This window comes from Drosophila suzukii, chromosome 2R (assembly GCF_043229965.1).
Source record: "Drosophila suzukii chromosome 2R, CBGP_Dsuzu_IsoJpt1.0, whole genome shotgun sequence".
Classification (NCBI taxonomy): Eukaryota; Metazoa; Arthropoda; class Insecta; order Diptera; family Drosophilidae; genus Drosophila; species Drosophila suzukii.
This window is the reverse complement of record NC_092081.1, coordinates 12394227-12415738: the sequence shown is the minus strand read 5'-3', so window position 1 is coordinate 12415738 and position 21512 is coordinate 12394227. Positions and strand designations below refer to the sequence as shown.

The 21512-nt window shown below is 41.1% G+C and overlaps 3 protein-coding genes across 4 annotated transcripts; 1 reads left to right on the top strand and 2 right to left on the bottom strand.

Annotated features, from left to right (window-relative positions):
* Positions 1 to 4363: 4363 nt before the first annotated feature.
* LOC108008507 (polyprenol dehydrogenase) lies at positions 4364 to 9494 on the bottom strand. 2 transcript variants are annotated; one of them, XM_017072374.4, is made up of 5 exons: positions 9367 to 9494; positions 6753 to 6972; positions 6570 to 6677; positions 4952 to 5333; positions 4364 to 4893 (listed from the first exon to the last, which is right to left on the bottom strand). In XM_017072374.4, the coding sequence occupies exons 2-5, from the start codon at positions 6931 to 6933 to the stop codon at positions 4497 to 4499; spliced, it is 1068 nt and encodes a 355-aa protein (XP_016927863.3). In that variant the 5' UTR covers positions 6934 to 6972; positions 9367 to 9494; the 3' UTR covers positions 4364 to 4496. The 2 variants fall into 2 exon arrangements, with proteins under 2 accessions (XP_016927863.3, XP_016927862.3); XM_017072373.4 differs by lacking the exon at positions 9367 to 9494 and adding an exon at positions 8960 to 9193.
* Positions 9495 to 10080: 586 nt separating this feature from the next.
* Positions 10081 to 12158, bottom strand: LOC108008145 (uncharacterized). Its single transcript, XM_070995181.1, has 3 exons — positions 11309 to 12158; positions 10876 to 11246; positions 10081 to 10810 (listed from the first exon to the last, which is right to left on the bottom strand). Exons 1-3 carry the CDS (start codon positions 12156 to 12158, stop codon positions 10631 to 10633), a joined length of 1401 nt encoding a protein of 466 aa, XP_070851282.1. The 3' UTR covers positions 10081 to 10630.
* A 7598-nt stretch (positions 12159 to 19756) lies between these two features.
* Positions 19757 to 21487, top strand: LOC108008699 (uncharacterized). The gene has a single exon (XM_017072594.4). It carries the CDS (start codon positions 19856 to 19858, stop codon positions 21473 to 21475), a length of 1620 nt encoding a protein of 539 aa, XP_016928083.3. The 5' UTR covers positions 19757 to 19855; the 3' UTR covers positions 21476 to 21487.
* The last annotated feature ends 25 nt before the right edge of the window (positions 21488 to 21512 follow it).

The window sequence follows — 21512 nt, the reverse complement described above, 5'->3', positions numbered from 1 at the left end:
CTATGGCGAATTTCTTTGCCTCTAAGAGTCTTTGGCCTTTATGGGCCATACAATACCATAATAATGGAGCGTTAAATGGGTTAGCACTGCCACCACCTTCATCATCAGCACACAGGCCACATCAAAGTGGCGCCAAAGGGCATCGAAAATAATGCGAATATCCGAATGTACTTATGGTTTCTTTCTCACAAGCCGCCTTTTTGGCAGGGCCAAATTATTCAAGTGCTTCCAAAAATAATTCACAAAGCGATCCCAGAGTTTTTAATCGTTTTTGGGGGGCTGCGGGAAGGTGTCAATATGCAAATTGGCAAGGGTCGAATTGATTGATCACCTCTCGGAGTAATTATGCATAACAATTTAGCAAAATAAGCGAATCAAAGAGGGGAAAACAATATGGTAGCAGGCCATGGGGCGTATACGTAATGGGTAAGTGCTCAATAATCCCATAAATCTAACGAGCTCAATAGAAAACCAATTAATTTACCTCACCTATTTTAGGGCTACAATGTGCTCGATAATAGCATAAAGCTAACGAGCTCAATAGAATACCTATTAATTGACCTCACCTATTTTAGGGCTACATTGTTCTTTACAAAGAGTACAATCTTTTTATCATTTCCAAACTGTTTTTTAACCTTGCCGATGGTATTCTAATTTCCATTGGAAGTTTTGATTAATTATTCCAATCTTAATTCTAAGTTTTGTATAAAAACTCACTTAAAAACTGTTGATTTAAGGTGTATTTTGTTTTGAAGTTTTTGACACTACCTTAAAATTGTTGATTATTATTCTGAATTCTCTTAAAAATTGCTATTTAATCTGTGATTTATTACAACCTTGCAGTGCGCCTTCATTTTTTTGTAGAAGTTTTATCGTGATGAGGTATATATTCTTAACTTTGTGGTATATTCATCTGCAGACTACTAAAATCTCATAATAAGGCTATGTTGGATCACTTTATATGTTTTGAGGATTATTTAGAATATTTTAAACACATTTGTTTATTCATTAACTCATTATTCGTAAACTAAAAACTCTACAAAACTAAAAAAAAAAGATTTTAGAAACGAAACTATCCATCAGTAGCCCTTTCACGTTATCTCTGATATAATCAGATACAACACCTTATCTCACCGCCACTAAACTGAAATAAGCATAAATCTCGAAAGCAATTAGAGATGGTAAAATTCAACACTTTGGCCAGATCTTTATTGCTCACTTCTCGGCCACTTGGGGCCAAGTTAAGCGCGGTCATATAATTATCTCCGTCATATCCATCATCCTAGTTATTCGCATTCATATGCACAGCTGGAGTTCTTGGCCGCAACATTCCCCAGCGGATCTTCAGATGGATGCCACGGATCTCGAGCCATTAATTCTCCAGAGAGTGTTTCCTAATATCACACTGGTCATCTACTTGACCAACCCCAAGTCTGCTCTCCCACTTAATGTGCTTTTTATTTAAATGTCTGTTGCTCGGCATGCAAAACGCCGAACAAAAGAAGCAACAGCAACAGCAGCAACAGCAATTTTGTTGCACTCAACTGGCGGCGAATTCTTAGCAACAATTTGCTGCTCCAATTAAATTCACAGCTACGAGCTCCTCTTCTGGTTGTGTCCAAGTGCCTGTACATTAATCATGAGGTGATTTATGGCGCCCACGCCATCGACGCATGTGCTCACGTTTTCCACGGCGGCAGCAGCAACATCAGCGCGTGTGGGCAGCCCACCTCAGCCCACCTCAACCCACCAACTCCCACCACCACCCCCAATCCCCCATAAAAAACCCCTGCCCCCTTTCCACAACCATTGTTATGCTCCGTTAGCCATTTTAGAAGCGTGTGGAAACTAAGCGATGTGGCAAGAGTCGGCCAAATTGCTGCTGTGGGCGTAGGAGCAACATCGGTAACCGCAGCAACATCAGTAGCATCCCCTTCCGAAAAACTTCCTCGGCCAGGTGTCAAAAGCAAGCCATAACTAAAATGAGGAATCCACAGTCCCCAATCCAATTGCGCATTGGTGCCAGGCGATCCGATGAGTTTATTAAGCTCTCACTCAAAGAAATTTGCTCGTAAATCACTGCAACTTTGTGTCTTAGATACATTTTGAATAATATTTCAATGAACTGATGATCTTAACTTGACAGATTCTTAATATTTTTTTGATAAGCAAACAATAGGTTTTTGTTTGTGTGTGTTTCGTGAAGCTCGATTCAATTATAAGATTAAAAAATATCTACATATTTGCAGCTCAATTTCTCATATAGCAAAGTTTTTGAACTTAAATAAATAAAGTTTGATTGCCACATAAAACGCAATCATTAAATTAGGGTTTTTATAGTATCTAGCCATCTTCATAAAAGTCTGATCAAGAGTCCATGATCAGTAAACTGTGATGTGTTGTTAAAATACATTAAAACATATATATTACCATCAATTACAATTAATTAACAATGTAAACGCTTCGATATTATATATATCATGGGATATCAAGTTAAAAATGTATACGGTTTGATTAAAAATCAAATTAACGATGTATAGTTTTACAACTTAGTAACTTTATTACGAGTTCTTTAAGCATTACTGAGTGAATTAATTAAGTTAAATTGCGATTAATGAAAATATAGTTCATAATTCTTTGGAAAAACACATTAATAAACTAACTACATTATTATAAACCTACAATATCGTTTATAGGGAAATAAGTGGATGCATTTTCTCTGTGCAGCAGCTGCCGGCGGATCGTTTGAGCTTGTCAGGTGAGGCACGTTGAGTGTTTTAATTACCGCCGGTGCACTGCGCGATCGGTTGCATCCGCATAAACCGGCAACTTTGGCCAGGTTTATTTGATTTACGCGTGGTCATTAGCCATTGCCAAGTGGCTAAGAAGTCTTGGCCGCTCTGTGTGCCTGTCGACAAATGTCAAAAGGTTAATTGGATTGTGGCAGCCGTAGCCGGAGATGCCACCGAAATTGAAAACTGAATCTGAAGCCGGACCCAGCCAAGAATCTTGTTGAAAGGGGAATGCCAGAATGGCTGGCAGTTTTTCTGTCCATTGACCGGCCAGAATTGGTCAATGGGGTGCTCGAGTACGTGGAATAAAATCTGAGAGTATTGCAAATAAATTCGAAACAAGTAACTAATTAAGAGGATATTCCCAAATCTATAAAAATGCTACACAAACATACTTGTACTTTATATAACTGGAATAAAAATAAAAGGTATCTAGATAACAAAAATTATGAACAAAATGTAGCTACTTGGTACGACATAATGTAGCTAGATTCATAATATTTAAGTCTTAAAAAGAATCTGTACATAAATAAATAACTTAAATTTTCTATGCTTAAAACTATATAATACAAGTTTTGGGACCATTCTTAAACTATCGCCTACAATAAAAGTGTAGAATCAAAAAAATTGTATTCTATTAGCAGTTGGGTAACTTTTGACGTTAGGCTTTCTTTCTAGCTGCTGATCAAGTTAAAAGACAAAGAGGAGTATAGATATTGGTCTAAAAATAAACTCTTATGATGAGTGACTTTTGGATTTATCACTCCAATTCGTTTATCCTTATCCCTGCTCCACCTTCTTCAGTGATCTTGGCCAGCCGAAATCCAATAAAGCTGCTAATACCCGCCGAACATGCGACCGATGAAAAGAGCCGCTGAAGATGAGTTCATTTGGGACTCCTCTTCGCTTCGAAGACAGCCTGGGAATCTGGGCCGTCGTCGTCCACTGGGGCTTTGATTGATGACAGCGCCCACCGCATCGGCAGCTTCACACATTGAGTTATCGCCGGGTCTATCTCTTCATAAAGCGATAGACACTTTTCTGGATATGCATTAAATATGAGATTGTTTCTGTTTTTTTCCAGCCATCGCTTGCTTTGAGCGCACAGTTCGCTTAAGTGACAGCCGAGTTTGTAGTTGTTTCTCAGCTGTTTTTTAAGATGATACACCTACCTGCCCACCTACCTGAGTGCCCCCACCACCTTCATCTCCCTCTCCTAAATCTCCTCCCGTAACTGAAGTCGATTAAAATTCCTCCAAAATGTTGAATGTTAATCGCTCATTGTTTGAGGAGGCGCACAAAATTAAATTGTTTGCTTTTTCGCAAATTTGACATATAACAGATATGAATGTTGTTGTTGCTGTCGCCTTTCAAGCTGCCGCCGCCAACAACTGAGTGCATTTTCAAAAAGTGTTTCTAGCTGCTCTGTGCAGCTCTTTTAATTGCATTCTCTAACCATAAGCCCAAGACGGCAATCAAGCGAAGACAAGTTAATTAAAACCTAGCACAGCACTTTGGCCAGATTAGCATCAGTAGTTCCAATAATCCGCACACAGAACACCAGCTGCAGATCTATATAAAAATGTGTTTTATACAAAGCCATCTAAGAACTCGATTTACAAAATAAGTGACGGAATCTAGAAAAGTACGTTGCACCAGTAGAGAAGGAAGAATGTGAGAGACAGTGTGTATGGAATGGTTCTTTCAGAATTCTCCATTTCCGTAGTGCTGGATCTTCAGCAGGTCGCAAGAAAACTGGAAGAGCTGCTCGCACTTGGCCGGCTTCTTGGCATCCGGATGGAAGGGACCCTTGCCGCCGTTGGATAGGTAAGTCCCGCCCTGACCCTCGATGGAGGGGTCGATGGCCGCGAAGACCACGGTGCGCGATCCGCGCTCTGGGGTCTTGAAGAAGAGCTTCTTGAACATGGGCACCGATGTGGTGGCGGAGTGCTCGAACAGATCTGTGTCCACAATGCCCGGATGCACCACGTTGACCTGCACGTGCGACTTTTCCGCATCCAGCAGCGTTTGCAGATGGCGGGTGAACAGAATCTGGGCAAGCTTCGACTGGCTGTAGGCAGTTCCTGGGTAGTAGTGTGTCCTACTCGAAAATAAAATCAATATAGTCAAGAAGTTTGAAGATCACTGCCAAAACTCACGTTCCGTTGATATCCTTGTAGTTGATGCGTCCAATGAGATTCACGCAGGAGCTGACGTTCACGATCCTGGCATTCTTTCCCTCCTTGCCCGCGGCCCTCAATTGAGGGAGGAGCAGATGGGTGAGCAGTAAGTGGCCCAGGAAATTGATGGCAAAGTGCGACTCGTAGCCGTCGGCGGTGAGTTTGAAGGGTGCGAACATGATTCCAGCATTGTTCAGCAGCAAGTCCACCTTCGAATACCGCTCCTTGATGAGCTGGGCAAAGGCCTTCACTGACTTCAGGTCCCCAACATCCAGTTGCTCACAGACGAGCTTACCCTTGGTCGCTGTTAGGTCTACAATTGATGCGACGGCGGACTCAGCGCCTCGGGGATCCCGAACGCCTGTAATGGAAATACATTTAAATTGTATTATAATATTATTATATATTATATTGTAAGATAATTATTTTATAATTTTGTCTTAATCAACAGGGCAGGGTGTGAAACTGGTACCACGTATTCTAGATGTTTTGTTTTGAAAAAATAGCATTACGTTTTTTTTTATTCAAAGTTTAATAGTTTCTATTTATTCTCATCCTTATATCTTATATCTTATAGCTGAAATGTTTAATATTGTTCACATTTTTTAAAAATGGCGCCAATCATTCCTTTCTACAAAAATGTATTTTGACAGATCAAACATTTTTACATATCTTTACGCGAACAATCTACACGTGGCGACACCTGGCGTTAGTAAACAGTACCTTTTACATTTATATTTTACACAAGTAAATTATACATGGGATCAATGTAGAAGCTAACATTTCCACTCAAAGAATGTAAATTAATGCAGGATACTTGCCCCATTATGCATAGCAACAGCCCCTCACCCTCTCTTTACAACACCTCTCACATTAGGAAATTAAAAACAAATTAGTTCAAAAAATTCATAATACCCAGCTCCAGTTTCCCAACCCAACTGCCTAGAGGGCGCTCCGCTCTCAAATCCAGTTGCCCCTTTCCACCACATTGGCGCGATCAAATGTTAGATTCCACCGATTTTCTAACAGAAATGTTAAGTTGTATCAAAATCGAACAGCACTGTTAAGATGTATCAAAATCAAACAGAAATGTTAGACAAATCGTAACATTTCTGTTAGAAAACGTTGCATCTTAACAATTCATGGAAGAGGAAGAACATATGGCGCCTCCATTCAAAAATATTGCATTTTTGTTTTTCCCCGATAAAATTGTTTTTCCTCCCCTTTGCTAACGCTAGTGATTACTTTTCATAAAACGTTTCAAAAAACCTTATGGCTCAAACCGTCACTAGTGAAAATAACAATACTTTTCTATCCCAAGTCAATGAACTCTTATCGCTTGACTCCCCCAAAATTGCTGTGCGTGACTTGGTTAGGTAACGAAATCAGGCGAGTGGATCATGATTTCTTGATACCAATGACAAGGGTGGGAGCCACTCTGCAGATCGATCTGCATTTTGTGTTGTATACAAATTTTGTTTTATGCTATCCGAGCACGTGCACCGCAGCGCATCAGATGTTTGTGGAATTAATAAACAGACCCCCGACTTATGGCGAAGGGCCAAAACAAGTTCCCCCGGCTGATTGGTCAACTCACCCATGACGACAGTCATGTCGCAGGCCAGCAGCTTCTCCACAATCCGCAGTCCGATGCCGCGATTGCCTCCGGTGATGACAGCAATGCGATCCGGTTGTTTATAAAGTGCTTAATGGATAATGGCGACAATTAACGGCCATTGGATTAGCATCAGCTAGTGAGTTACGGGTATCATTCACTTACCCACTCGATCCCGCGCCGCATACTGAGCATCATGGACGAGTCCAACGATTCCCAGGTACTGGTACCGAAACTCCGTCTTCCACTCGAACCAGGACTTGGGGAACTCCTTGGTGGTCTTCGAGAAGAGGAACGCGCACAGCAGCAGGCCGACGAAAAATATCCACAGCAAAAGTCCCAGCATGTTTGCGCCTTATCGACTTGTCGTCAGCTGTCCGGAACTCTGGAAAGGGGAATACGGGCCTTGATAAGAAATCGTGTTTTTAGCAGGGCAAAGTGCACCGGCTGATAACATAAACCGATCTTGGTTCGTCACAGCGCCATTAGCCGGCAACATTATCAATATTGGCGAGTCAATTCGCCTCGAGTGCACTTTGCGACACTCTTGAACTGAGTCAGCAAGATTTCAGAGGGTATATCTGTTGATCATACTCGTTGGGTATTCTAGGCGGGGCTATGTTTGAGGGAAATTTATTCTTCTCACGATTTAGCTTTGAGTAGTCAAGCTTCCCTTTATAATACAAAATAAAATATTACCCTAACAGTAAAGATTACTTGCATAAGCCTTTACAAACTTGTACTGCTCAAGGAAAAACAACTGTCAAGTCTTATATCGATATGATAGAAAATAGTGTTTAAGGGAGACGGTCAAATATTTTTAAAAACATTATCTATGTTGTAAAATGAAACAGTTCTTGTGCTACGTAGATTATTATGTCTTTTTCTAGTTTTTCTGAAATATACCTTGATCCAATAAAAATAAATTAGAAAAGGTCTTCAACATATCTATCTATATTATCTTTTTGGTCCTATTGATCGATTTGTTATACATAGTTTCTAGAATTAATATCAGAGAGCGTACTGCGGTATCGGCTTAACCCCATTGGCCCTCAAACAGCTTAAGTTGTTGCCTCTTCACCTGGGATTTTTCGTGTTTGCCCAGCAATTTCGAGCGTTCGTTAGCCGGGCTTATAAAGCGAGCCCGATTGTTTAGCCACAGGTATTTATATTTACATATTAGCACTGCCAAATGCACTATAGCTTTGGTCGGTGCATTTGGTGAATTTAATTTTAGCCGGGAAGGGGAATAATTAAATTAATTAAAAGAAAGATACTCTGTCGCATTTATTAAGAGACAGCGAGAGAACTGGCCAAGGTGTGCTCGTAAAATGCAAATTAAAAACCCAAACAGCGGCGGAATGAAAGTTGAAGAACCGAGTTTAGAGCCAAAGCCAATGAACGGGGCCAAAATAGTGAATTTGGGGCCAAAGCTGAAAATGACTGAGGCGCTAAACAGCAACAACGAGGGTCGGTTTCTTCTGCTTCTCAAAAGAAGGGAAATATCGGGACGGTCGACCTGATATGGTACACTGAACAAAAATATTTTCATTTTGTTTCCTATCAATTTACAAATCGATTTATAGATAACTCCATTGAAGATTTAAAGTAGGTATAAATTAAAATATATTTTTATCAAATAAGAGATTTATCTTGCAAAGACCTTAAAAAGATTTATCTGGCAATGGTCTTGAAAAAAATTTATATGGAAATGATCTCACAAATTATTTAAATCTATTATATTTAAGCAGTGATATTATTGAAACATTTTCAAATCATGATGGGTACTTTGAAGATATTAAAATCTATTTTATAACATACAATATTGGTTTGCAACTACTACTACTATCTAATATCAAATAGAATTTATACCTATTTTATTTTCGAAGAAAATTATTCCTATCTTATAACTTCCTAACATCCATTAAGCTTTTTCTCTTTTTTAGATTCCAAACTTAGTTGACCATGTCAAAACTACTATTTTAAAACTTCATGCCTATAAGTATTTGTATTTAAATAATGAGTTTTAAAAAATATTTAACATTTAGATTGAAAAAAGCGAATTTCCTGTTGTAATATTAGCAAAGCCGATTTAAAAACAAGGTAAATACATTTTAAAAATTGGCTATAACTTTAGGTTTCTTGGAGTTTAAAATGCTATTTGAAAACGGTCTATATTTGTTTGACGTGTAGGTATGACTCTACGAACGTGCTGTCAAGAGTTTCGACTTCCGTCAACAAAACGCCAAAGCTTAGCAGTTTTATTGTTGTTGCTGCTGCGGTCGTTGTTAATTTGGCTGCATATGGTTAACTTTCTTTTTCTATTGTTGTTGCCGAGCGCTGCCCTTGCAAACGTTTTCAATTGTTTTTACCTTCAATTCAGCGGCCGCAGGTGAAAATGCACTTGTGCTTCGTTTCTATGCCAATGCTGACACCCTTTTTCAATTAAAGGCTGCGGCGGAGCTTCTTCGCACTTGGGTTTTCAATCACGTTTTCGAAAATCAATCGGGAGGAGTTCGAAAACCGGTTTGTCCAGCGGGCCCTTGCTGCCACAACCGCTCGGCGAGAAATTCAAAAGCGAACTAAACGTTAGTTTTAATTGCGCGCCTTTTCGCCCAGAACTTGATCGCCGATTGTTGTTGTTTTGTTTCGTTTGGCTTGTTGCTGTTGGCCAACAGGTGAAATTTACCTATTTGCCGGCTGATCGCGCGGAAACAGCTGATTCTGGTTACAGCTTTGGGTGTGCAACAAATGGGGCAGGTGGGCGGGGTGTAGTTACCTGTGTGTGCACTCACAAAAACGCTGATTCGGAACTATTTAATTGAAAAACTTCAGACGAAGAACTCAAGATACATCGATGACACCCAGGGATAGAGAACTAATGTTTTTCGATTACATAAACATCGGTTGTTGCCTGCGACTATCGATTTTTGACAGCTGTCTGAACCAGGGTCGGGTAAACTTTGGTACTTTTAATTGGTGCTCGTTATTTTTAAATAAAAGTTTACTTTAAATGTTGTTACCAATTATTTTGATGAAATTGAAAAGGAATTATGGTCTCTACTTTTGACTAAAACCTTTTATTTTTGAAAGTCCTTAAAAACTGTAGTTATAGGTGCTTTAAGCTGAACTTCAAATATAAATATAAATATATCTTTAAAAACGTTTAAAACGTTTTCTCTTTTACCTTCAAACCAATAAGGTTTTATAAACCAGTTTTCATTTAATAACAAATTTCAAATAAAAATGAAAAATCGTCTCAAAGTAATAACGCCTTTTAAAAGGTTTTATCTTTTACCCCCAAACTAAAGGCGTTTTAGAAACTAGTTCTTAACTTATAACAATCTTATTTAAAATTAAACCACATCTCAAAGGAATAACACCTTTTAAAAGGTTTTCTTTTACCACCAAACCAAAACGGTTTTGGAAACTAGTTCTTATCTTATAACGAACCTATTTGAATTTAAGACCCACCTTTAAAGTAATAACAACATTTATTTTTGCTAGCTGATTTATTTATTGAACCGAAATAGTACAGTGCATTTAAGTGTTAAAACGGAAATATGTTCGTACAACAATTACAATTTATGTTTTGCCTTGATACCAGTTATTAACTAATTTTGCCTTTATATAGTTGCGCATACGTGTATACTTAGTTCGAAATAAACAGAAGCTAAGCGAAAATCGAAATCTACGCTCTTGGGCTTATCTGGTTTTGATTAAATTGCGTTTCGCATTCGGTTAAATCATTCAATTGGGATTACCATATAGAGTGTGTGTGTGTTCTCGTGTGTACAGGTGAATAAATATTTTGAAATATATACTAGACTAAATTGAAATATATCCTTGAATCGAGTGTGTGTGTGTGTGCTGGTGTAAGAGGTGCCTAGGTGCTACCAAAAAGAAGGGGGAAAAGTATTCAAATAGGAATTTAAGGGTTCGGAACTCTAAGTTGCAGCTGCGTTGTCAGTGTCTTTTATCGCCTGGGTCTCCATCTTCGTTTCCGTTTCCGTAGCAGCGACATCCTTAGGCTCCTTTAACTGTCAATTCTCCACGGACACGGACATGTTGCCGATGTCGTCGTTTATGGCCAGGACCTGGCTGACGAAATTCTGGTCGGTGACCACCTCGGCCAGGGATTTGCACAGTTCGGTCAGCTCCTGAAGGGGCATCTTCAACTGTGGAGCCAGCCTGCTGAGATGCTGAGCCACGTGATCCGGCAGCTGGAGGGGATTGGGAAATGGATTAGAAATCTCTTTCTCAAGGTATATTATTATATCATGCTTACCTTTCCCTTTCCCACCTTGAAGGCGTTGAACATCACCTTCGTGCGCACTCGCTGGTCATTGGGTCCGTCGTAGAAGATGGTCAGATAGGCCTCCTGGCCATTGGCCACCAGCGGGAAGTATATGCCCGCATAGACCTGACCCTTGGCATCTCGGGAGAGCAGGGATCTGAAGTTGTACACCAGATTACGGCGCACGGTCACATCGATGGCCGTGATGTACTCCTGCTCCACGTAGATCAGCGAGGTCTTGTAGCTGGTATCATCGCCGCGGATCTCGCGCTCCTGCCACTCCACGAACTTTCCATTCTGCTGGCTGTAGGCATAGCAGTAATCCCGCTGCAGACGCGGCTCCTTGGATTGGGTGAACCAGCCTGGAAAAACCAACCAAACCATGAGTATACATCTCAAAGAGAAAGTAGGGTTAACAACTCACCCGTGTGCGGATAGCTCTGATCCTGCATCACCGTCACTGCTCGGCTGACATGGTATCCCGGGTCCAGGATCATCACACCCCGTCGCTCGCCGATGGCAATGCGCATGGCCACCATCACGTGCTCCTTCTCTACACCCGCATCCACCGAATTAAGGCCACATTCCTCGTCCAGCTGGACATAGTCGTTGCAGTCCATCACCTGCTCCTCACAGGACACCACATACAGATAGTTGGCCAGCACCGGGAACAGCTGCACCATTCTGGCCATGATCTCGAAGGCCAGGGAGACGCACATGTGGTGACGCCTATTGATGGGCACATCGTAGAACTGGAAGAAGCTGCGCAGATCGGAGCGACGGGTGCGCTTGAAGCTGCGATAGAAGTCGACAAAGAGGTTGACCGTGTTGTAGTGCGTCTCCTCCAGCATCCGCTGCAGCGTGGTCTCCACAATGCCGTTCAGCTCCTCATACTGCCACACATTGTCGAAGATCAGGGTGCCCTTGCCTCCGGACTCCGAGCTCGACCAATCGGGCAGCGGCAGCGGATGGCCAAGGGGCCACACTCCGTTTATCTGATTAAAGGCCTCCAGATCGTAGCCATCACCCACGATCCACTGTCCGCCCGAGATCCCCTCCAGGGATCCCGCCATGGGCTGCTGTCTGGCCAGCAGCTGCCTAATGTCGGAGTATCGCTCCGATCCATCCACCGTTGTCAGGTCGGTCGGAGGCACCAGCTCCTCGTCCTCCAAATCCTCCTCGCTGGAGGTGGAGGGTGTGCGACGGATGGCGCCAGTGCCACGTCCAGTTGGGTGCTCAGTTGCGGCTGCAGATCGCGTCGTAGTCAATCCCATTCCGCGCACCACTGCATCCGCCAGCTGCTGATCCGCCGGGAGCAACGGATCCTGGGCAGCGGCGGCGGCGGAAGCGACCTCCTCCGCAAGCGGAGGGGCCACTCCCCCATCCCGTCGGTGGCTGGTGGCAACGGCGAGTCAACTCGGCCATTCGGAGCCCCAGCGGCCCACGGTGGGCACATAGCCACTTTCGCAATCATTGAGCGTGGCGTCTAGTTGAATGTTGGCGAACTTTTGTTGGCTGGAATGCAGCGGTGATTGGGCAGCTTGGCCAGCCTGGGTGGCTCCTCCTACTCCAGCACTGATCAGACTAATCCGGCCCTGCGCTCGCTTGAACAGGAGGTCCGGCTCGTCTCCAAATTTCGTCGTTGGTTTAGACTGATCTGTTTTTAGGGAGAGATTAAGGAGGTTTATTAGAAGGGGTTTCGAATTTTGTCATAAAGAACCGGATTATACCGAAGAACTGCCTAATAATATGATATATTTCCTATTGTTTCCACATCCTAACTTAAGATTCTGCTTAAAAAACTGTTATATATGTATTTTGAAGAGCCTAAACCCGTTTAATATTGTTTATACTCTTAGTACACTAAAGCATAGAAAAGTTTATTATGTCCAAAGTTTATATACTTTCCTTATACATACATACACCCTGATAAGAAACCCTAAAATATACTCAAAAACTCATTATAAAAACCCATTTATATTTGATGAAAGAGCTGCAACCTTAGTTTTATAACCTTGAGCTATAGATTATAAATGCCATACCCTTGATCTAAACCTACGTTGATCCCTTCACTGATTAGGTAAATCCCCTGTCTCCGATTTCTAATGGGCTACGATCTTGACAGAGCAGGTAAGTCTGCCCTTCTCAAAGTCAAATGGACCTATAATTAGCCCTAGGTACAAAAACCCAGTATGACAGCCATCTGGCTGTCTAGACCATAGTTTTTCGAGCAGTGTGTTGCCGGGGAGGCAATCATCTATCTCGACGTACAGTTGCTCGACCATCGGGCAATAAACAATACGTTCTACGACAATACAATGCTCATAAGTAAGTACATGTTATCACCGAGAGGCAGGAAGTGGGCGGGTACTTCTAAAATGGGTTTCGAGTGCTGATTGCTAACTTTCGTTTGGCGTAGCCAATAAAACTCAATAAGTACAATGGCATAACCAGTGTCCACGTGCCTGGAACTACAGATGTACATATGGAGAGCAATGTATAGAGGTCAGGGGGCACAACATGTGATGTGATACTCTGCGAATCTCGACTAGCGTCACGCGCTTATCTTGTTGTGGTTTCGGGCGTATGTTTTTGATTAGACATTCTGCGTCGCGGATTTGCTTTGTTTGTAATATGAGTCAGTATATAGAGCTCAAAGCACATATAGAACAATGTAGGTGCCACATTCAAAATATTCGCAGGCACGCGCAATTGCCGCTAATTGCACGTGAATCACCGGATGTGAGAATGTGCTGTGAAGTTAATTTTTCTCTATTTTTACAGACAGTATAACAATGTATTTGTAAACAGCAGTCTGTTTGTTTTATGGTCTACACTCAGAAAAGAAAGTAAAACAATAATGTTGAATTTTTCTCAAATCAGAAGAATATTTTCTGGAGAACATGCACAAAGAGAGTTCTGTTATTCTCATCTGAATTGAAAATGTTCTTAAAAATATAACGAAATATTTGAAGTTGAAAATGTTTTCATTGTGCAGTAATGTATAATTATCAAAAGGTTGTTAAGTAAACTCAGTTTAACTTTTATTTTCTCACCATTTCGATCTAAAATTGATACCAAAAGGTACTTACACGGTTCTTAAGAACGAATGTTCTCAAATCAAGAACAATGTACTGGAATATTTCTCTGTATGACTATCTTTTTGAATCTATATTTCTTAGAAATACTACTTATTCATACCAAATCTTTTTAGGTGTAGTAGAGTAATCCTCTGTTTTGAGAGTGACGATATCATTTTTCGACTGTACAAATGTTTTCTAGCTACCATGTTGTTAATACTTTTTCAAATCCTAGTTACGATTTGAAGTGTTTTTTAAGTGCTACATATATGCAAATAGCTTCCCCTGACTAATGCACAGCTCTGAGCAACGTGTTGTAATTACCCCATGACTTATATTTAAAATCCCCTAGTTGTGTTTTATTACTTACCCATACAATGGCCTAAGCCCAATAAACAAAATTGTTGTTTTCCTGTTGAAGATCTCGGGTTTGGTACGCTTTTTTCACACACAACTTTTGTATTCTCTGCGGTTTTTTTCGTATTACCACTCGAAAGTCTGGGTTAATTTGGCTTCGATTCGGTTGGTAGGATGCAACAGTTGCTTTTCAACCGTTGATTTTTCAATTGGATTTTTCTCGACGCGCGTGCGTGGAAAACCGAACGGAAGGAAAATAAAATAAGGGGAACGCGAACTAAAAGCAAACAACTTGTTGTTTGCGGTTTTTGCCTTGGCTTTGTCTTTGTTTTAAATGTATTAGCTTGTACAATTTGTATTGTATTTATTGGAGGTCGCTTTTGCCTGTTCAATGCAGGTCCGAGTTTTTTAACGATATTGGCGAATTAATCGACATCGAAGAGAATTTTGTTCGACACGGGGCAGCGATACTATATGCACTTGCACTCGGCTATTTTCGAACGATTTTCCCTTGGCTTTTCCGCTTTTCTGAAGGCTCTGTGAGCTCCGTTGACGACGAGAGACGCGTTGCGACTGATGAAAATCGTTTGGGAGCGCGGCGCTATATAAACGATCTACGAATCTCGAAGTCGGAACTCTGCCGACGTCGACACAGTTTTCTACCGTTCGTATCTTTTTCGCACGAACTCAAAATATTTCAATTTATGACGCAAAAAAGCTTGAAAAATTCCACAAAACAGATAAGGGGAGTAGAACTTGGACGCGATTTTTGTTTTGCTCCAACGGTTCGTAAGTAAACAAATCTGATTCGGATGTTTTTGTTTTGTTTTGGGCTTCGGATGTTGGGATAGGAACACTGTAACGAAAAGAGAGAGAGGGGAAGTACATATATTAGCTCTACTTGAGGGTCTTAAGATTTAGTAAACGAGTAAATAATACATCCTAATTCGGTCTGGTGATATCACGATAAACAGTCAGTCACGCAATTTATTAATTTGTTTGCTTTAATTTTAGTTGCTAAATCTTATCGCACCGAGTCAACGGTTGTTTATGATCTATTTATGTGGTTAGTGTAGCCCTCGGCATGGAAAACCTTGGATTTTATAACCGACGAAGTGGAAAATTTGTCCCCAGAGTTTGTTTCCAACTACCCCCGCTGTTATTATATAGTTATTATACGACTGGATGAACTCCCCAGATTTTCCGACATGAATGCGTTATGAATCTCCCACAAATCCTGAGGGCGGGGAAGGGACTTTGTTCCCTCGAAATGCCAACTGGTTGCAACTAACCAAGGTCACCGGGGCCAAAGTGGGCGGGGAAAGGGCTCTATGGGACCTCCTGCCAACTACGTATACGTATTTTCGTAATAAACAAAATGCTTATGCGACCCAGGACTTTACAAGTGTCACAAACTAATTGGCATCCAATGGGCTTTGCCTAGTTACGATGGGGCAACTGTTTGTTGACGAAAACATCACAGTGGAACTTCGAGAATGTTCCTCGGAAATGTATTTGTAACTAAAAAATGTGCAAAAAGGAATGGTACGATGCGTATCATGTATATTTAAAATTTAATAAATGTCATTTTGATTCCTAGTATTAAGTAAACTCTGAAAGTCTTCCAAAATTTTATTGAAAATATAAAAATATTCATCATTCTGTGAAGAGATGTTAACTTTTATCTTTAACAAATAATAATCAATCTATAAGATCATATAAGAAACTATAAATATGTCAAAAAAAGGATGGTATGATCGTATCATGTAAGTACTCCAAAACTTTACTTAAAGTATAAAAATCTTCATCTTTCTGTGGAGAGATGTTAACTTTTATCTTTAACAAATAAAAATTCATCTATAAGATCATATAAGAAAGGTCGATCCGAAAAGTCCTATCTGTCTTAAAAGAGCGGTGTCTAAAATGATCATCCACCAAACTTCCTCCTGTCTAAAATGATCTTCGGGATAATGTCAGGACCCTAAGACCACCAACTATCCCAGAGTTCATTCATTCGACCATCTACTGTTATCACAATCGTAGGCCTAGGGCGCCTTTGGCAACAGCTCTTGCGATCCCATTTTTCTCGAGGCCCCAGTACACGGAACAATGCCAAAGATGTGGCGCTTTTCTGTTGTTGTTGTCTACAGATTGTGCCAACCAGGCCGACTGCCACGCCCCTCCGCCCTTCTATATAATACAGCACCGCCACACAGACCCGTTTTATATAGCTGCCATATAGTCGAGATTTGTATATTTGCGCCGTAATGAAATTCTTGCCGTGTTTGCCGAGATGTAGACAAACATTTTTTGATGGTGCAATTTGAATTAAGTACGAGTATATTGCACTAGCCCAAGGTCATTCATAAGAGCGAAACTAGAAAAACTGCAATTGAATACGAGAAGGCAGACAACAAGCGATACACTCTAATTAAACCGAAAAAAATGCGTAGTTCTTTTGTAGATTACAAACTTATCTCAACCTATGTTTTGGGTTCAGAAAGACCAGTAAATTCTAGTACTTTATAGAGATTATAAACGAATGCCCACTACGCACTTCGTAAATTTAGCTATCAGAAGGGTAATGTTTTTGAAATACTTTAAATAGATTAAAACCAATGCGCACTACGCACTTTTTAAATATAGTTATCAGATGGGTATTGTTTTTGAAATACAAAATTGTGACCTGTAAAGAACAAAACGTAAAATCTATTAAGTAAATCTTTTATGTTCAGAAGTTTCTGGATCTATTTAACTCACTTAGTTTGAAACTATCATCTTTTTTTATTTCAAAAATGTTGCATTGGTGTATTAACATTAATTTTTTCGAGAATGTTCGATCATATTGAATCGCTCTTTTTGTATACAAAAGCTCCCATAGGTGAATTCTTCTTCAGTAGTCTTGTTTCTTAAAAATATGATCTTGTATTTTTAAAACATTTCCAATATAGTTGCAAATGAGCATTGTGATATCGATTCAGAGGGCATGCTTCACATAAACTATTAAACTTATCAATAATTTATTAATTAGTTAATGAATTCGCCACGCAAAAGAAGCTCATGGCTGCGTGGCAGACGATTTACGAGGCGGCAAATGGTTATTGGATGACTTTTTTTCGCGGAGCGGAAGGCAAAGTTCGGAGGTCGAAGGTTGAGCTGGCTGCTTTATTGGCTTAGTCTTAGTCTTTTGGGCCTTCACTTCTCCATTGACGTCACTGGAGAAATGTGACCGTTAGTGCTGATGAAACTAGTTCAATGTCGCTGGCCAGCTCTGACGTCACCGTTGGGAGAGATTGCTCATCCGCCAGGTCAGCCCAGCCGGCCGGTCTCTGGAATGGGTCAATTGGATCGGGGGGTGGAACCCCCCCCCGGTTAACCACCATCCAATTATTAACCCATGACCCGAGGCCTTCCAGGAACTTCCCTGCGCCACGTGCCGCGTGTCTGGCGTGCGTATTTGTAAACAACACCATTCGCATTTCGTCTGCATGTGTGGGTTAGCGAGGCTTTGTCCTTTTTACTATCAAAACAACAGGATGTTAATGCGCAGCCGCTAGAAAGCTGTGGAAATTCCACATGGAACAGAGACTGGAATTCCAGGAAGGCGGAACAGGAACAATGTGCAATAAGGCACCACAGTCAAGGACCTGCAAAAGTGGATCCCTAAACGTTTGCCTTAAATATCAGTTTTTACAATTTTTTTTCCTTAAATGGATATAATAAGGATTTTATTAAATCTGACTATTTATCTAACAATAATTAATTATAAATAATTTTTAAAAATTGTAGAATTTTTTTTTTTTTTTTAGTATAAAATGCTTATCTTCAGTATAAGTTTTGTAAACTTTACTGTCTTCTTAAATAAATAAATAAATAGAAAGTTATATTATGGATATTTTTGTTATTTATCAAATACCACTCATGGTTTGTACTCATTAAGCATTTTTAAATGAAATTCACCCTATCTATTTTAGTTGACACCAATTGTATAATTTTATTAAGAGTGCAACAATAATTTTGATGTATTTTTTAATGCAGAAGTCAGAAGTCAAGATAGTTTTTATGGTATGGGGGAGCCACCTTTCTATATTGAAATATTTAAACTTTTAAACATATATCTAAACCCTTTTATAACAATATTGTAGGCGACACCTTTGTCAAACTCATCCTATCATATAGCCCATCCCAATATTTCGACCCACCACTGTCGACGGGGATGCCCTGCTTTTGCGCACTCTTATTGACCAATTCTTTGTTGTCTGCCTTTGGTGTTGTTGTCTGGTCTGAGCTGCCTAGTAACCGCAGGCGATTTGATAGTTGGGGGCCCGAACTGCAGCGGGGGATACGGCCAAGTGAAAGGCCAAGTTGCAAAATCGATAGAGGGAGTTGGTAACCATCGCAATGGGTTTTTACCTTATTCTTAATTCGACTCGCAGGACGGCATACAGAAAATCAAACGCCGCCTGCCGAAGGGAGTAAGTGAGATGGCTGCCAGGGGCCTCTTACAGCTTTTTACTCCAGTTGTAGGAACCGTTGTAGAAAAATAAAATCAATATTATCATTTTGGTGTGCATATTGAGGACAGTCATCGCACTAGCTTTCGCAACACGTTTTATAAGGCGGTTTTAAGGCGGTAACTTAGTATTTGGATCCCGAAAAACGTTTAGTTTTTATGCCGTTTGCGTTTGAGTGTCATTTAAGTATGAGTACAGAACTCGCGAAATCTGGCTAAAGCACTGAATTTTAAACGAGTTTCGAGAAATCTCCGTTTTTGTAATATATAATATATAGTATTTAATCTATATTTATTTCAATTTATTTGGTCTTTGTATCGCGAGGATGTGCTGCACGGTTGAACGTGAAAAACTCGACTATTGCTGAGGAACTGAATCAGCAGAGCTTTTCCCGTTTCCAAGCCGATTTCCAATAACCTTCCAATCTCTTTTTGCCGTTACGCTTTGTTGCTGGTAAAGCAGCGCGTGTCCTTAGAAGTTTTTCCTGTCTTTGTCCTTTCTTTGTCAGGAAAATAATGCTGACTTCCTTTATTCAGAAAAAAAAGAGTCATATTTTTAAGAAATAAACTCTGTACAGGAAATTCATTAGGAAAAGGACTAAAGAATCTGTTGGGGGGGGGGGCTTAAAAAAATGCAAAAGGATGTTGAAAAATTTACTAAGGGAAAGAAATTTACTCGAAAATTTACTTTGGCATGTCCTAAGGAATTTAATGAAAAATGTAAGAGAAATAATAACAATTAATAATTAATTATAATTAATATTTACTAAACTAGGCAGAAATTGCCTTTAGAGTTTCCAAATTGATTTTCCAAAAATGATTTAATAAGTTTACTTTTCAGTAGATTAGTTTACTAAGAAACTCTCATAAGATCTCCCCAATTCTTTAAAAATTCGGTTTTAAATTCACTTAGAATTCAAAATGTTCCAAAACTCAGAACAATGTGTCATTGATTTGACTAGAAAAGTAAGGAATTTTACAAAAATGAACTGGGCGATAATTCCAGCAAGATGTTGTGCTTATGAGAACAATGTCAATGCGGATTTGGAGCCACAGCACAGTCGCACTTCCACTAATGGCAATGGTAATCCTGGTGAGCGTTGGACAATCAACCGGTCGAACCGGCGACCAATCAGTTTACCGGCCCTCCGACTTAAATGATCCTTGGACTAGGCGACACTACAGCAGCGAACGAAGGGACGAGAAGGATTGGCGGGATATGCCGCCGACGGAGTCGCGGTATCTCACCGATCCAGAAATACTCTTTCAACGGTTGGACGACATGGAGCAGGTTAAGGCAGCGAGTCCTGATAAACTGTCGCCTTCGAGCAAGGAAAAGTCTGAAAACTTTCTACTTGGCACCAAGAACATTGGCACCCAGTTGTTTAAGGAAAACCTATCCCAATCCCAGGGGATGGGCGATGATGAACTCAGTCGGGAGATGGAGGATCCCTTCGAGTCGCTGGCCCGAATGAATTACAACGAGCAGGCCCTGGATCATAAAAGCGATCGGGAGTTGAAGAGAATGTTGGGCTACTACAGGAGAATGGACCGAGATGGAAAACCCAATGTGGCCACGGCCAATCTGTTGGCCAAGGTCATTAGCTCCAAGGCCGATCAACCCAAGGTGTCAAAGGGTCAAACTTGTAGGGCGACAACAGCTCGTCCCACTTCCACGATGAGGAGCTCTACGACTCGACGGACAACCAGAAGCACCACAACGCGTAGTCCCTCAACTTTCTGCCTGCCGGAAGCCTCACCCGATGGACTTGCCAAACCCATGCCCTCAACGCCACCTCCAAGTCACTCCCCACGTCCCCCAACCACTCGAAAACCTTGCGGAGAAAGTGCTAAACCCAATAAAAGCCCAATAAAATCGAAACCCAAAAAACCTGGAGGTACCAAGAAGCTGTTGGACATAATCTTGGCCACCAAGCAGCATGCACTTTCGGTCCTGAAGATCCTAAGCCATCTGGAAATGGAGCTGCTGAGCCAGTCGGCAGATGATGACATGGGATTGGGGTCGACTAACAGGGTTAAAGGGCAACCAATGCCTAAAAACACCTGTGAGCGGCTGGAAAAACCCCTGAAGACCCCTCATCATGTATTCTCCTTTGGAATTCGACCGGCTAGCCAAAAGGAAAGCATGTACGACTTGGCACTTGCCAGGGAGGAGGAGCTCAAGCTGGAGGATCGGGTGTGGGAGGAGCACCAGCAGCAGATGAAGCTAAGAAGGCCTGTGAAGCCGAAGCGGTTTGAGGCTGCTCCACCGGCAGCCGCCCGACTAGAACCCTTCGAGGAGCCTCGGAAGCCACTTCAATCCTTGAACACCTTGGAATCGGTGAAGCCAGTGACTCCCGCCCAAGACAGACGCATCAACCTGGAAGCCTTAAGCGTGGTGGTGAAGCCCGCGTCTCCAGTTGCCAGCAAAGATTCTCCCAGTCCCTCAGCCCGCTGGAATCCATCGTTCATGCCCCGGACTGAAATGAAAGCGATTCGAGTAGAGGGCCCAGTAGATGACGAGCTGCAGCAGAGTAAAGTATTGCAAAAGAGGAAAAGGAAAAAGAAAAAACATAAGCTATATGCCCAGGAACAGAAGGCAGAAGCCAGTCGGTTTCCCATTGCAGGCGTATTTTATTAAGTCACTTGTATAAGTTTTTATTGAAATATTTTCCCAA